Source organism: Vicugna pacos, chromosome 16 (genome assembly GCF_048564905.1).
Source record: "Vicugna pacos chromosome 16, VicPac4, whole genome shotgun sequence".
NCBI lineage: Eukaryota > Metazoa > Chordata > Mammalia > Artiodactyla > Camelidae > Vicugna > Vicugna pacos.
The window spans coordinates 50,131,487-50,144,374 of NC_133002.1; the positions used below are offsets into that span (position 1 = coordinate 50,131,487).

The window sequence follows — 12,888 nt, forward strand, 5'->3', positions numbered from 1 at the left end:
TGATCGCTCGTACAACTGGAAATGACCACTGACAGCCTGTCACTAACCTGTCACTCTGAGAGACCAAACGGAACACCCGTCAGAGTAACAGTCTGACCGGTATCCGAACCACAGAAAAGCCTCAACCCCAGAAGTGGCCTTTGGAGCCCCAGCCGCCTGGAGTTGCCATTTCCACATGTGCTTCTCAGAAACGGCTATTCAAACACCTTGCCAACCCGGACGCCCAGGGCTCCGTGGATCACCTGTCTGCAGGGGGACGGTGATGTTCTCCCTCCAGTCCATCTTCACCACGGCCCGCCCGCCCCGCTCCAGCTGCTTCACTATCGGGCCGTCCAGGGACTCCTTCTCTATTCGGTCACTCACATCCTGTGAGGGAAACAAGGGCGACAGGTGACGGTCAGTGTGCGGAGGTGCTGAGAGCCGGGGGATGGGCACACTGAAGCAGCCAACTGGTCACTGCTGTGTGAGTCTCGGGCCCAGAGCTGGGTGGCAAGCATCCTGCCATCTCCCTGCCGTCCGCTAACGCTGCCCCCGGGGCCACCACGTCTGCTGCTCTCCAAGGAGCTGCCACCAGAGACGCACAGCTCTGCACAGCAGACACACACAGACGCACAAGGCCTTGACCGTGCTTCACACGCACCAGAGTCCTCACAGAGCCCCTTGTCTTATCTGTGTTCGTCAAGGCACCAAAAACAAAACGAAAAACAGTCCATTCTGACTTCTGTCCTGTGACTTTTGTCTACCCACTGACACAGGACATGTTCCAATCCATGCCTCAGGGTGGGCTGTCACTCCTCATACAAACAATCAGAAAAGACAGGTGAAGCCAGACCTCTTTTAGGGGAGGATGTTGGTGACAAGAGCGTGGGCTCCGGAGGCCCCGGCCCTGGACGTAAATCCTGCCCCGTGTCTGAGGGACACATCTGAGCATGGACCTCTCCGAGCCCCCACCAGAGGGCAGCTCCACCGACAGCTGAGGAAATGCTCAGCGGTCTCATGTGGACCGCAGTCTTTTCTTTCTGCAATGGAGACAAAGCCAGGTCGTCTGACCATCTAACTTGCAATTGTGAAAGGAAAGCCTTTGAGGGGATTGATGGTCAACTGGGGCATGCTGGGGACACATGGTTCTCAGTTGCAAAGCCGGTACAGCTGGTGATATGGACGGAAGCCAAGACATGTGACTTGGAGATACTAAGAGTTTACGTCCTAACCCCTCGTAGGGGAAAGGTCCATGTGTGAGTTTTATTTCTGTTCGACATCTTGTCATCATCAAAGTGACCTGGCTAGTTTTCGGAGACCTGTTGAAGACATCTGACCTCAGAAATTTCATGTTACATTCCGTGGGACACAGTGATCAATCTTGCTCTTTGTTATACGTACCCACTGCTGCCATGGGGAACAGCATTGAAGCGTCACCCTCCCAATCCATCCAAATAGTGACCAGGCAGTACCCCAGGCAGTAGGAACACAGTGATAAATCCGGAAATCAGATGCTCCTGCCCTCAAGGAGCTTACATCCTGGGGGCCCCACCATGGCCACAGCTCTAGTGAGACTCCGGGACAGCCTGACAGTCACTTCCAAATCCAAGCTCTGCTCTGGCCAAGGCCCAGGCGGAAAAGCACTGCCCCAGTGCCTGCCTTTCAGAGCAGGTGCGCTGGGAAGGATGCGCTGGGATGAGTTTTGCTGAACTCACACCAGGGAGACTTTCAGAAACACGTCATCTTTTCACAAAGCCATCAGGCAGAATCACAAAGCCTCAGAATAGTCAAAGCACCAGCAGAGAGCATATTTGATGACCCTATCACGTAACCTCTCAGAATCTATTTGAAGGAAAAAGAGATCTGGGCAAAGACTGAGTAAAAGATGATAGGAAAAAAAAATCCAAAGTAAGGGAATGTTTATATTTATGAAACTTGAATGAAATTAGATGATGCCTGAGGTTTGCTTACAAATAATCTGGGGTCAGACGGGGTGGAGAGAGGGCAGAGGTTGAGTTAATACTTGTTGAAGCTGGCTGATAAATGAGAGTCCATTATAGTGTTTCCTCTACTTTTGTACTTGTGTATTTGAATGTTCTCATAATATAGGTTTTCAATTATGGTTCACCCATATGACAGAAGAGTATAGTCGTAAAGATTTTAGAAATTTAATGTGGAAAAATACTTAAATATTATATACATTTTAAAAACGACACAAAACTATCTGTACAAGTTGACCCTAATCACACATTTATATATATAGGCACACCTCATTCCAGTGCCCTTCACAGATACCGCCTTTTTCTGTTTAAAACAAATTGAAGGTTTGTGGCAACCCTGCATCAGCAAGTCTGTTGGTGCCATTTTCCCAACAGCAATTGCTCACTTCATGTCTCTGTGTCACATTTTGCTAATTCTCACAGTATTTCAAACGTCATTACTGTTACACCTGTTATGGTGATTTGTAATCTTTGATCAGTGATGTTACTACTGCAAAAAGACTACGACTTGCCTAAGGCTCAGATGATGGTTAGCATTTTTTAGCAATAATGTATTTTTTGATTAAAATATGTACATTATTTTTTAGATATAATGCTATGGCCCACTTAACAGACTACAGGATAGTGTAAACGTAACTTTTTTATGCACCAGGGAAGCAAAAAGTTCGTATGACTCGCTTTATTGCGATATCTGCTTCATGACGGTGCTCTGGGACTGAACCATAAGATCCCCAAGGTCTGCCTGTACGAAGAAAATATATTAAAATGTCAACCATGGTCATCTCTCAGTTATCGGATTACGGGTCATTTGTTTCATGCTACACCCTTTGCTATATAACTTCTGGAAAAAAATTGGAAAATGTTTAAATGAAGATTTTTGACAAAGAAAAGAAATATCTCCACCTGGAAGAACTGGAGCTGCTTCTCGAGGCTCCAGAAGAATGGGTGTTTCAGCACGTGCTTCGCAGACGGGCGCTTCTGAGGATCCTTCGCGATCATCTTCTCTATCAGTTCCCGGGCGATGACGTCTTCTACGGAGAAGGAAACACACGTGCAACTTGTTACTTCCTCCCAACGGCCGCCAGCAAATCACTAAACCTCAACAACGTCTCCAAGTCCTCCGACTCCAGGCTCCTGAAAGGAACTCATTCCAATAGCGGAAGTGAGACCTTGTGCCAAACTTCAGCTGACGGAGAGGACTGGCGGTGCGGTTCGGGGAGAGGAGTGACTGGAGACCCCGATGTCCGAGGCCCGGGCAGCACCACTGTGCCTCCACTCACTGGACTGTGAGTGACCAAATCAACACTCTGGCTGAATATGGATCAACATGCAGAGATATTCAAGATGAAGTTTAAAAATGCATGTGCTGCAAGACAGCGTGTACTTTTAACCCATTTTTTACAAAAATATGCACACATGTCTAGATAGCCAATATCTAGAAATAATTTATATAGAAAGGTATTAACAGCAGTCGTTCATCACTGTATAAAGGAATTATCGGCCTTTCTGCTAAGCTGTTTTGTCTCCAAGGATAAAGGGAAAGTAATCCATGAACAAAACAATAAATTAGTTGTACTTTTTTAAAAAAGGCAGCAGTGAGGTGCCTGTGTGAAGAAAATATATTACAATGCCAACCGTGATTACCAGGCCCAACAATAATGCAAGAAGCCCTGAAGTCAGGAAGACCTGTTGGCCCATGTGCCTGGAGAGCAACGACCCAGCTTGTCGTCCCCAAGCCCAGGCCGCACCTGCTGACCACAGGCCCACACGTGAGTCCGGTTTAAGGAGCATGGACATTCCGCCTCCCCAACTGCCGGGGCAGGGAGGGACCTCACACTGTTTTTTTTAACCCTCACAAGTCACAAGCTGGAAACCAGAGGCCTTGCTCGGGTCACCGTGTGCACTGAATGGATCTTGGAGCTGCTCGGCTCTAGAAGGCAGTCCACAAAGGATCCCCTACCCCGCCCTCCACCAGCCTCCGACAGGGGTGTCAGTTCACGGAGGCCCCCGGGAGAGCAGCTGGGAAGAAGCGCCTCCGGGGACACAGAGCGGGCACCACCCTGACCCTCCCACCCGCCGCCGCTCACCGTGCTTCTCGGACTGCAGGCAGTCGAGGCTGTAGGCGCCCAGGAGGATGTTGGCCTGCCGCTGCAGGGACTTGCCAAAGGGGTGGCTGCCCTCAGATATCACATAGTAAAAGACGCAGCCCGCAGAGAAGATGTCCACCGTGTAGGTCTGAAAAGAAACATGGTGCATGAGAGGCTGTCAGGTGGAGGAATCTCATTCTTACTCAGCAGGGAGAGCAGGGGGTGTTGCTGCTGCTTCTGCCACCTTGAAGGTGTCTTGGGAGAACTGGCTAATGTGTTGCAATTGCTCAGAGCAGTGCAGGGCCCCCTGCATGTGCTGGTGCTTCCAGGGGAGAACTGGGCCCTGGGGAAGACTGCCTGGGACGCCGGCTCTGCCACTGGCTCTGCGCCTCGCCATCCACGACAATAAGATGAGGATAACCTCACGGGGCTCTTGTGAAGCCTGAGTGAGTTAATCTGTGGAAATGGGGACTCACACCAGTGTTGGGCCCACAGGACTCTCTCTCCTAGCTGCTATTATTCCTTTTTTCTGTGGTTGGGGGGTGGGAGTGGTGGGACTGGAACAGCACAGGTTTATTCAATGGCCAAAGAATGGAGCAGCAGGAACTTAGTTTGCAAATCAACCTCTCTGTTAGTTACTGTTTACCCAGCCAGCATGGAACTCCTTGCAGCAAGGATGTTGGTGTGTCAGCTTCCCTGTCGGATCCCCAGGACTAGCATGGTGCCACACAGGACCAGTGTTAAAACTTCATTAATAAACGAAATAGAAACAGCAATTTTTGGTGCAAAAACAGCCCCAGAAAGAGATTATTTGACAACTTTCCAGTGAGGTCATTGTGACATTTGATAACAGCTCTTACTTATCCCGTGAAACCATCCCGTGTCTACAGGTGGAACGTGCGTGTGTGACCTCTAGCCTGTCTACTTGGGGTGTAAACCGGGGGTCTCCTGGGCACAGTGTGGGTCCCTGCTGCAGGGCTCCACCACTCAGATTCTCCACCAGACCAAGGGAGGTGCTAGTGACAGGAAGCCCAGAGTGTAGAAAACTCACCTTAATGACACCCTACTTACTGTCACTCACCCTCACAAGAGTCCTGAGAGGCGAGCAGAGCAAACGTCACCATCCCCAGATGAAGTCATAGATGGAAAGTGACAGTGACAAGTGCAGGGTCACTGCTGGACAGTGACAAACCAGGACAAGATGCAGGTCTCAATTCCCAAGCCATCATCTTAGCTCTACTGCAGAATTTTCCTTCGGTCGGTGATAGATTCAGTACAGGAGGGACAAGTCCACCAGCATGGAAGCTCTTACCTGACTGCCGCGTCCCACCTACTCACTGGGTCCTTAGTACTCCCCGTTTCCACAGCTCGTGCTGCCTGACGCTGCCTGACGTCCCCGGCATCCTCACCGCTGACTCGGGGGCTCTTGTCCTGCATGCCTGGGTCCCTCTGCCCCCACCTGCTCGGCTTTATGCTGTTATGTTCTTTCCCAGACTCACTTCTACCACTTGTTCTTATGATTTAAATACCCCATAAGCTGATAAAATACACGTGCCACCAAGTCTGAGGTAAGGTCAATCTTCGGAAAGACTCGATACAAGGGAGTTGTTACAAAAACTCCTGTGGACTTCGATGTGGGAGACGCAGCTGTAAGCTGAGTAAATAGCTGGAGGCTAGGCTTCCGCTCTCAGACCACTCAGGAGGTGTTTGAAACATCTAATCTCAATCTAGAAGTCACAGGAGGCATGTGAATGTGCTTTACGCAAAAGAGAAAGGGAACAACTCCATTCAGTTGGACCCAAATTTGAAGGAAAGACCTTGACTTACATCAGAGATTTCTATAACTTCAAGAATCACACTACTGAAAGTTAAAAGAAAATGTTTAAGGTGTGTATGTATTTTCTCATGATTCTTTATCGTAACTGACTTTTTTGATTAATGACCAGCTGCTGGTCCCCAGTGAACTGGTAAGATAAGAGGGCTCTGGGGGGAGGGTATGGCTCAGTGGTAGAGCATGTGCTTTGCATGCATGAGGTCTTGGGTTCAATCCCCAGTAGCTCTATTAAATAAATAAATAAATAAATAAACCTAATTACCTCCCCCCTACCAAAAAAGAGGACTCCACTGTATCTAATCTATTTTAGGGTGGCTGATCCCATGCAGTCTGATCAGGGAACTGCCAGATAATTCTCCAAAGTCTTGTTGAGCTAGAAAGCAAGGTGCTCTAACACACTGGGCTCTCAGCAAAAGGATGCAGAAGCCAGCTTGAAGGGGTTCCTGTTAGCCAAGTCTGGAACAGTTTAAGTACCAAAAGGAATAGGAATGAAAACAGTAAAGACTATAGTGGATTATACTACTGTTTTTAAAATCCATGACTCCACAGTGATTTTTAAAAAACAGAGAGGAAAGGGGATAGAAATAAAGCTCTTCTTTACAGAAAAATGTCAGCTAATAAACGATCATGGAAAACAACATTAAAGGCTGACGTGTGAGAACAGTGCGGTGGTGAGGAAGTAGAATGTACTTGTTCTGGGGAGATGCATGCTGAATATTTAAGGGTAAAGGGTTCGGAGGCAGGCCACATATTCAAATGGTTCAGGATCAGAGAGAAAGAAAGCAAAAAATATTGACAAACGTTGAATCTAGTTAGAGGTAAAGAGGTGTTCATTGTTCTCAGTTTTCTGTATGTCAAAAAAAATTCTTAAAATAGAATGTTGTCAAAAGAAAAACAAATTTAAAGAAAGAATGAAAACTGCAAGTTTGCTCACCTTACGTGAGTCATGATTTCCCAGGTTCCCAAAACGGGGAAAGTGATTGGGAGAGTAGGAGAAACAGACAGCTGCCCACATTCGCCCTTTTCATACATCTGAACAGAAGGGCTGTTTGGAGAGAAGCTCTTTGTAAAGAAACGTCCCTCTCTGGCAGCGAGCGCCCGGCCCCACACCTGGGGCTGGAGGCTCTGACTCCTGAAGGCCCAAAAGGCTGGTTCTGTGGTTTTCACACAGCTGCGTCCTCTACTCACAGGGTTTTCCTTGCAGTCTTCGCTCAGCATCTCCGGGGCAATCCAGCCTTCTGTACCGGGCACCCCTGAACGGCGGCTGAAGCTGTGCCTGCCCACTGCCAGCTTCTTGCAGAGGCCAAAGTCGGAGATCATGGCCTTGATCCTGCCATGTGCATTGGGCATGGAGAGGAGGATGTTGTGGGGCTTCAGGTCTCTGTGAACTAATGCAGAACTCCACGTCAGCCTGGTGTTTGGCCTCCTTCTGTAACGGGGATGTGCCCTCCTCGGACCCAGGTTTTGGTTTTCAAATGGGTTAAATCCCCCTTAAGTTCTTACACAAATGGGACACCAGCAATGTAGCCAAGAGCTTCGACAGAGGCAAGGCCCACCTGAGCAAGTCACTACCCGACCTGGGCCACAGCCTTGGTAAGGGCAGGCCTCTCACCGATGTTGAGGGAGTGCAGGTGTGCCAGGCCCGACGTAGTCTGCTGCAGCAGGGTGATGGGCTCCAGGCCGAGGTGGGCGAAGTCCTTCTGCTCCACGTACTACAAGAGACACAGAGGCTGGGTCACGGCACCCTAGCACACCCCTTTCTCTCCCTTCTTTTTAAGTGATTCCATTTTATTCAGAAAAATCCTGCCTGAAGGTTTTTGCTTTAATTAACATTTGGTAGTGGGTCAGCTTATTTTCTTTGATCACATTTTAAGAAAGAAATAGCAAGTTTCACTGATAAAATTCTTTGTCCAAATCCCCATTTTCCAGCAGACTTGCTCCTAAAGTCATAGGCGAACTTAAACAAGCAAACAAAGCTCTGCTTACTAGTTTACGGGTGAGGTGGTAAGAAGTCAAGAAACCCAAGTTCATTGCCTCATACAGGGAAACCTACGGTGAAGCCAAATGATACTGAAACAGTTTCACAGCCTGGAAACCAAGTAAAAGGGGTTCGATGGATGATTTTAATGACTTGAGTTATCAAGCAGCATCCTCTTAGGCCACACCAGCCCTGACCAGTGATGGGAAGAAGAATGGACTGGGTTTCCTGGAGGCCAAGAGGGAGAGAGGTGCCAACTGCAAATGAAGGCCGCCCCAGGCAGTTGAGGGGACTGCACAGTTAAAGTTGGGGTGATGAAAATTCTCGACATTTCCACTGTTTGTGGTTAAACAGGTACATACCCTTGTCAAATGCATCAAATCGGATATTTAAAATGAGTACACTGTATTATAATTTCAATAAAGTTAATAAAAGGAGACAGAGAGAAAGAAATCACCCAGCAGTCCCTAAAACCAGGCCCCAGTTGCCAGAAGGGAGGCTGCGGTGGTAGTGACCTGGGGGCACCCACCTCCTGCAGGGTGGCGGCACACAGCTCAATGGCGATGTACTGGAACTGCCGGTCCCGCTCGGTGCAGAAGTAACGGATCACGTTCGGGTGCTCGTCAGATTCTCGCAGCAGCTGGACCTCACGATCTGCAAAACTGAAACACTCGGGGAGGATCCTCTTGACTGCCACGTCGCGGTTGTCAAACATGCCCCTGTGGGACAAGGAGCGGAGGATGGGTCTGGAGATGCACATAGGCTGTGGAAACACAAGGAGACCCCTGGACCCATGGCCCTGTGGCCATCACTTCTCTTCCCGGAGGAACTCTCCTGTCTGCTCATCGCTAGGACCTTGCTGTGCCCCTGGGGCCGCTGGGAGCTCAACTGTGAGGTGGTGAAGGCACAGAGCTCTCTGATTCACTCACCGGTACACAATTGTGCCCTCAGCTCCGTGGCCCAGGACATCCTTCGGACAGAAAGAGATTTTCCCAACCATCACCATGCTGGTTTCCTCATCTGGGACAAGACAGGAAAAAGCGATTGTTTTAAACAAACATAACCTTAACAACCTTGAGGTTAGAATGGCTACTAGCTTCCTGAGCTCAGGTTAAGGGATAGGACTTCAGAGGCTTCACGCCCCAGGGCCCTGGTACATTCACACCGGGGCCACCTCCTCCCCCTGCCCCTGCCCTCTGGTCCTGCCTTCACATTAATTACTGTGAGAATGGAAGTCGGAAGACAGGGGCTCTCTACAGGTCCACATAAAGGTTTGCACCTGAAACGTTCAGGTAGCGACGGTGGATGTGTGAAATGGAGAGACCAGTAGCAGGGTCTCCAGCCTGAGCCTGAGGACCCGAGGTCTCCTGCACTAGGTCTGCGTCAGTCCCTTCAGAATATCGGCCCTGACAGCCGGCCTGAGCCAACCTCCTGGAGGAGAATGGATCAGCAGCTGCACTGTTACACTTGACCGTTGGCCGGCCTCGGGGATGCTCTCAAGCCAGAAGGCCAGTGCACCTCTGGTCTGCAGAGATTCTCAGCCCGTGTGAAGCAAGATGGAGGGAGGGCCAAGGTGGCTCCCAGAAGGCCCACTGAGGGGGAGAGGCCATGGGATGGGGCAGAAGCCCAGCCCCAGAGTGGGAGGGACGTAGGAGGGAACTTGGGGAACCCGTGGGACATGGAGATTCCTAGGAGGGCAGGAGGGTTATGGCGCTCAGGTGGTGATACAACAAAAGAGGAAACAGCACCAAAATGGCAGCTCATGTTACCCTCGTCGTCCTGCTCCAGGAAGGGGCCGGTACCAGCCTTGGAGGTAGAGCCGCTGGAGTGGAGCGAGTGGTTGGAGGCTCGGGGGGATGTGTTGGGGCTGCTGGTGCCCGAGCTCTCAGAGTACTGGCCGGATAAGTCCAGGAGCTCGATGTCCGGAGCCGCGTCTCCAGGTGGGTGGAAGGGCAGCTGCTGCTGCTGCAGGAGCTGGATTTTCTCCAGTTCCTTCTGGAGCTGCTGGTGCTGGAGCTGCCGCTGCTGATGCATGCTCTGGGAAGGGAAACACACAACTAGACTAGTGCAGCCACTCCCCTGGCGGGACCAGCAGGCGGGAAAGGAGAGGCCCCCTGCGGCAGCAGAAGCAGGGACACCTGATGTGACCCCACAGGGCAGAACGCGACTGGTGAGAAGGCAGAGGGGGCACAAAGGGTTCAGTCAGACCTCCCAGTACAGCCCATTCCCCCGCCTGGAGGGGCCTGGCAGGGCCAGCAGAGGAGGGATTCTACTGTAGGTGGAGAGCTGAACCAGATGGAGGGGGTTCCAATCAATTCTAAAATTCTGGGACTTTTATGAAAAGCCTGGGAATTACTGCAAAAGTGAAACCAGCCTGGAAGAAAGGTTCTCAGGCGCCTGAGAGCGCGGTGGACAAAGGGAAGACCCGAGCTTGCTGTCTACTCTGACTGTGCACGTGACGGAGGTTAGTGCACAGGCTGTCAGCAATGCAGAGACGCGGAGGCGGCGGCTGGAGCTCAGGACTTCCTGGCCATCCGCCCACAGCCCCACAGCTGGGATGTGGCTGAGCGGAGCTGAAACACAGGGAGCCTGGCCGAGGTCCCGCTCCCCCCGTTTTGTCACGCTGCCTTCCCCACAGTTCTCTAATTTATTCTGAACAATCCATTCCATCCTAGTTTCAAGGGGAAGCAACCTGTGATTATTAATTACTACCCAGGTGTGGGAAGGTGACTGAAGTGATGGGTATGTAGCCAGCAACCCCCTGGGAGTTTTCTAGAGCTCTGTCTCTCCTTCACTCTCTTCCACCTTAGGTTGAAATCCTGGGAATTCTACTAGCTGAATTACCTTGGGAAAGTTATTCAGCTTCCTGGAGTCTCGTTTCCTTATTTGTGGGTAGGGGATAGAAAATAATGAAGAACTGTGTGAGGCAGAAAATAAAACATGCAAGTGGACACATTTCAGCAGATGGAAAATGCCATAAAGGGCCTGGCGTTCCCATCCTCCACCGGGACAGGAGCCTTTGGAGCACCTGTGTTCTGCGCGGTAACGTCTCGATGCTCCGAGCAACTGGATGAAGGACTATTCCTTCGTAATATTCTGTCCGACCCACGATCTACTCAACTGTGTAATTTTAGCCACTTCTTTCCAACTAGAAAGCCAAAGAAATAACCACGCTACCTTTTTCACTCTATCTGATATCTCTAACAGGCAGGGGGTTTTTTTGGGTGAGGGGGGGTTAGGTTTATTTATTTATTTTTAGAGGAGGTACTGTAGTTAAGATTGAAACTAGGATCTCATTCACGCTAAGTATGTGCTCTACCACTTGAGCTATACCCTTCTCCTCAGTTTTTTTTTTTTGTCAACTGTACTTCAATTAAAAAGCAAACAAACAACCCATTTAAAATATGGTCAGAAGAACTGAACATTTTTCCAAAAGGGGAAATGCAGACGGCCAACAGGAACACAGAAAGCTGCTCAACATCACCAGTACTGGAGAAATGCAAATCAGAATCACAATGAGACGCCAGGTCACACCTGTCAGAATGGCCATCATCAAAAAGAACACAAACAACAAACACTGGCAAGGATGTGGAGAAACGGGAACCCTTGTGCACTACTGGTGGGAATGCAAATTAGTGCAGCCACCATGGAAAACAGAATGGAGGTTTCTCAAAAACCCTAAAAACAGAACCACAACATGGCCCAGCAAGTCCACTCCTGGGCACATATCAGAGAAAAACAAAAACGTTAATTCAGAACAATACATACACCCTGTTATGAGCAGCAGCAGTATTTACAACTGTCTAACAGGCAGGTTTTAAGGGAGGAAAATTAAACAGATTTTCACCTCATATGCCTAGTCATTAAAACGAAAATAGAGTTAAGTATTTAAAATGATCTGCAAGTAAAGTTTACAGGTTGGTTTCTACAGTCGAGTAAACCATAAGATGTAGGGATAAAATTGCCCTTTCCTGAGAAGCTGGTGTCTCTCTAATTACAAAGTTTTTGAAGATGGGCAAAGGGAAGGGGCAGAGCTTTACCAGGGGGTAGGTGATGATGAAGGCCACCCAGCCAATGAGCAGGAAGGTGCTCAGGATGATGGTGGCCATGTCCTTGAGCATGGAGTCCACGGGGGCCTCGGGCTTGGCAGGTGCATGAACGAACTTCTCTTCCACATCCTGGGAAACCGTGGTAGGGGCGTTTTCTGAAGTCTGGTCAACCAGGTCGATAACCTTGCGTGGGAGAGAGTGGCTACATCACTGCAAAATTTCTAGCCAGATATAAATGAGTCAAACAATCGAGAGAAGCAATTTATGAGAAATGCTATACTGTGTAACGTGTTTGATTTTTTTTTTTTTGAAGCCCACCCAAAGACCACAAAGCCTGATAATTGTAGCCTTTTTCAAAGCAACTGCTTTGGGAGGCCATGTACTATTGCAGTGATGGTAGCATCACTCAAAAACGGTTTAGAGCAGTACTTCTGAAAGTGATTTCTAATCCTACATTCTTTCGAAAATCCTCACTAAAGGCGAAAACCTCCTTCGATGGTAGATTTGATATTTGGGGAAACTCTGAAATCATAAGTGGCAAGTCTAGTGGAAGGCTGGTAGTCAATTTGGTAATACCATTCCACATTAAAAAAAGGAAAACCACACACACACATACACACACAAAGCTATAAGGTAATAAAGCAGCTTTCTTATGTTGCTTGGAAACTTTCAGTGCGACTTCAAACACAAAGTCATTTATTCAAATATTCCACCATGTTTCAAAGGTCTTAAAAAGCATCAAAACCCTTTGTTAAAGCCCCAAATTAAATAAGATAAAGTGGAGCCTTGGCCCAAGCTCGTCAGAATCTCTGGGACTTCAAGGAAATGCACTGGTTTCTTCTGGAACATCTGCTATTCCGGGTGTGCCATTATTGTCTGCCTGATGAAATGGACACTCAGCCTCCCTGGCACCCCGACCCGCTCCGACCGCTCACTCCCAAGACTAACCTACACACCTGCC

At 49.2% G+C, this 12,888-nt stretch overlaps 1 protein-coding gene across 4 annotated transcripts in view; it reads right to left on the reverse strand.

The window, feature by feature from the left end:
• The window catches only part of LOC102537861 (serine/threonine-protein kinase/endoribonuclease IRE1), a 76,780-nt gene that overhangs the window by 5,393 nt on the left and 58,499 nt on the right, over positions 1-12,888 (reverse strand). For 3 of the 4 annotated variants that reach the window (XR_012059788.1, XM_072939415.1, XM_072939417.1), the window contains 9 exons: positions 11,919-12,110; positions 9,648-9,915; positions 8,808-8,898; positions 8,408-8,597; positions 7,513-7,612; positions 7,089-7,288; positions 4,067-4,214; positions 2,883-3,010; positions 243-366 (listed from right to left, as the gene is read on the reverse strand). Coding sequence is in view for 3 of the 4 variants with exons in the window: in XM_072939415.1 (XP_072795516.1) it covers positions 243-366; positions 2,883-3,010; positions 4,067-4,214; positions 7,089-7,288; positions 7,513-7,612; positions 8,408-8,597; positions 8,808-8,898; positions 9,648-9,915; positions 11,919-12,110 (1,441 nt within the window). In the remaining variant the exon portion in view is untranslated. Of the gene's footprint in view, positions 1-242; positions 367-2,643; positions 2,722-2,882; positions 3,011-4,066; positions 4,215-7,088; positions 7,289-7,512; positions 7,613-8,407; positions 8,598-8,807; positions 8,899-9,647; positions 9,916-11,918; positions 12,111-12,888 lie in introns of those variants that run through there. The other variant, XM_072939416.1, reaches the window with a different exon arrangement.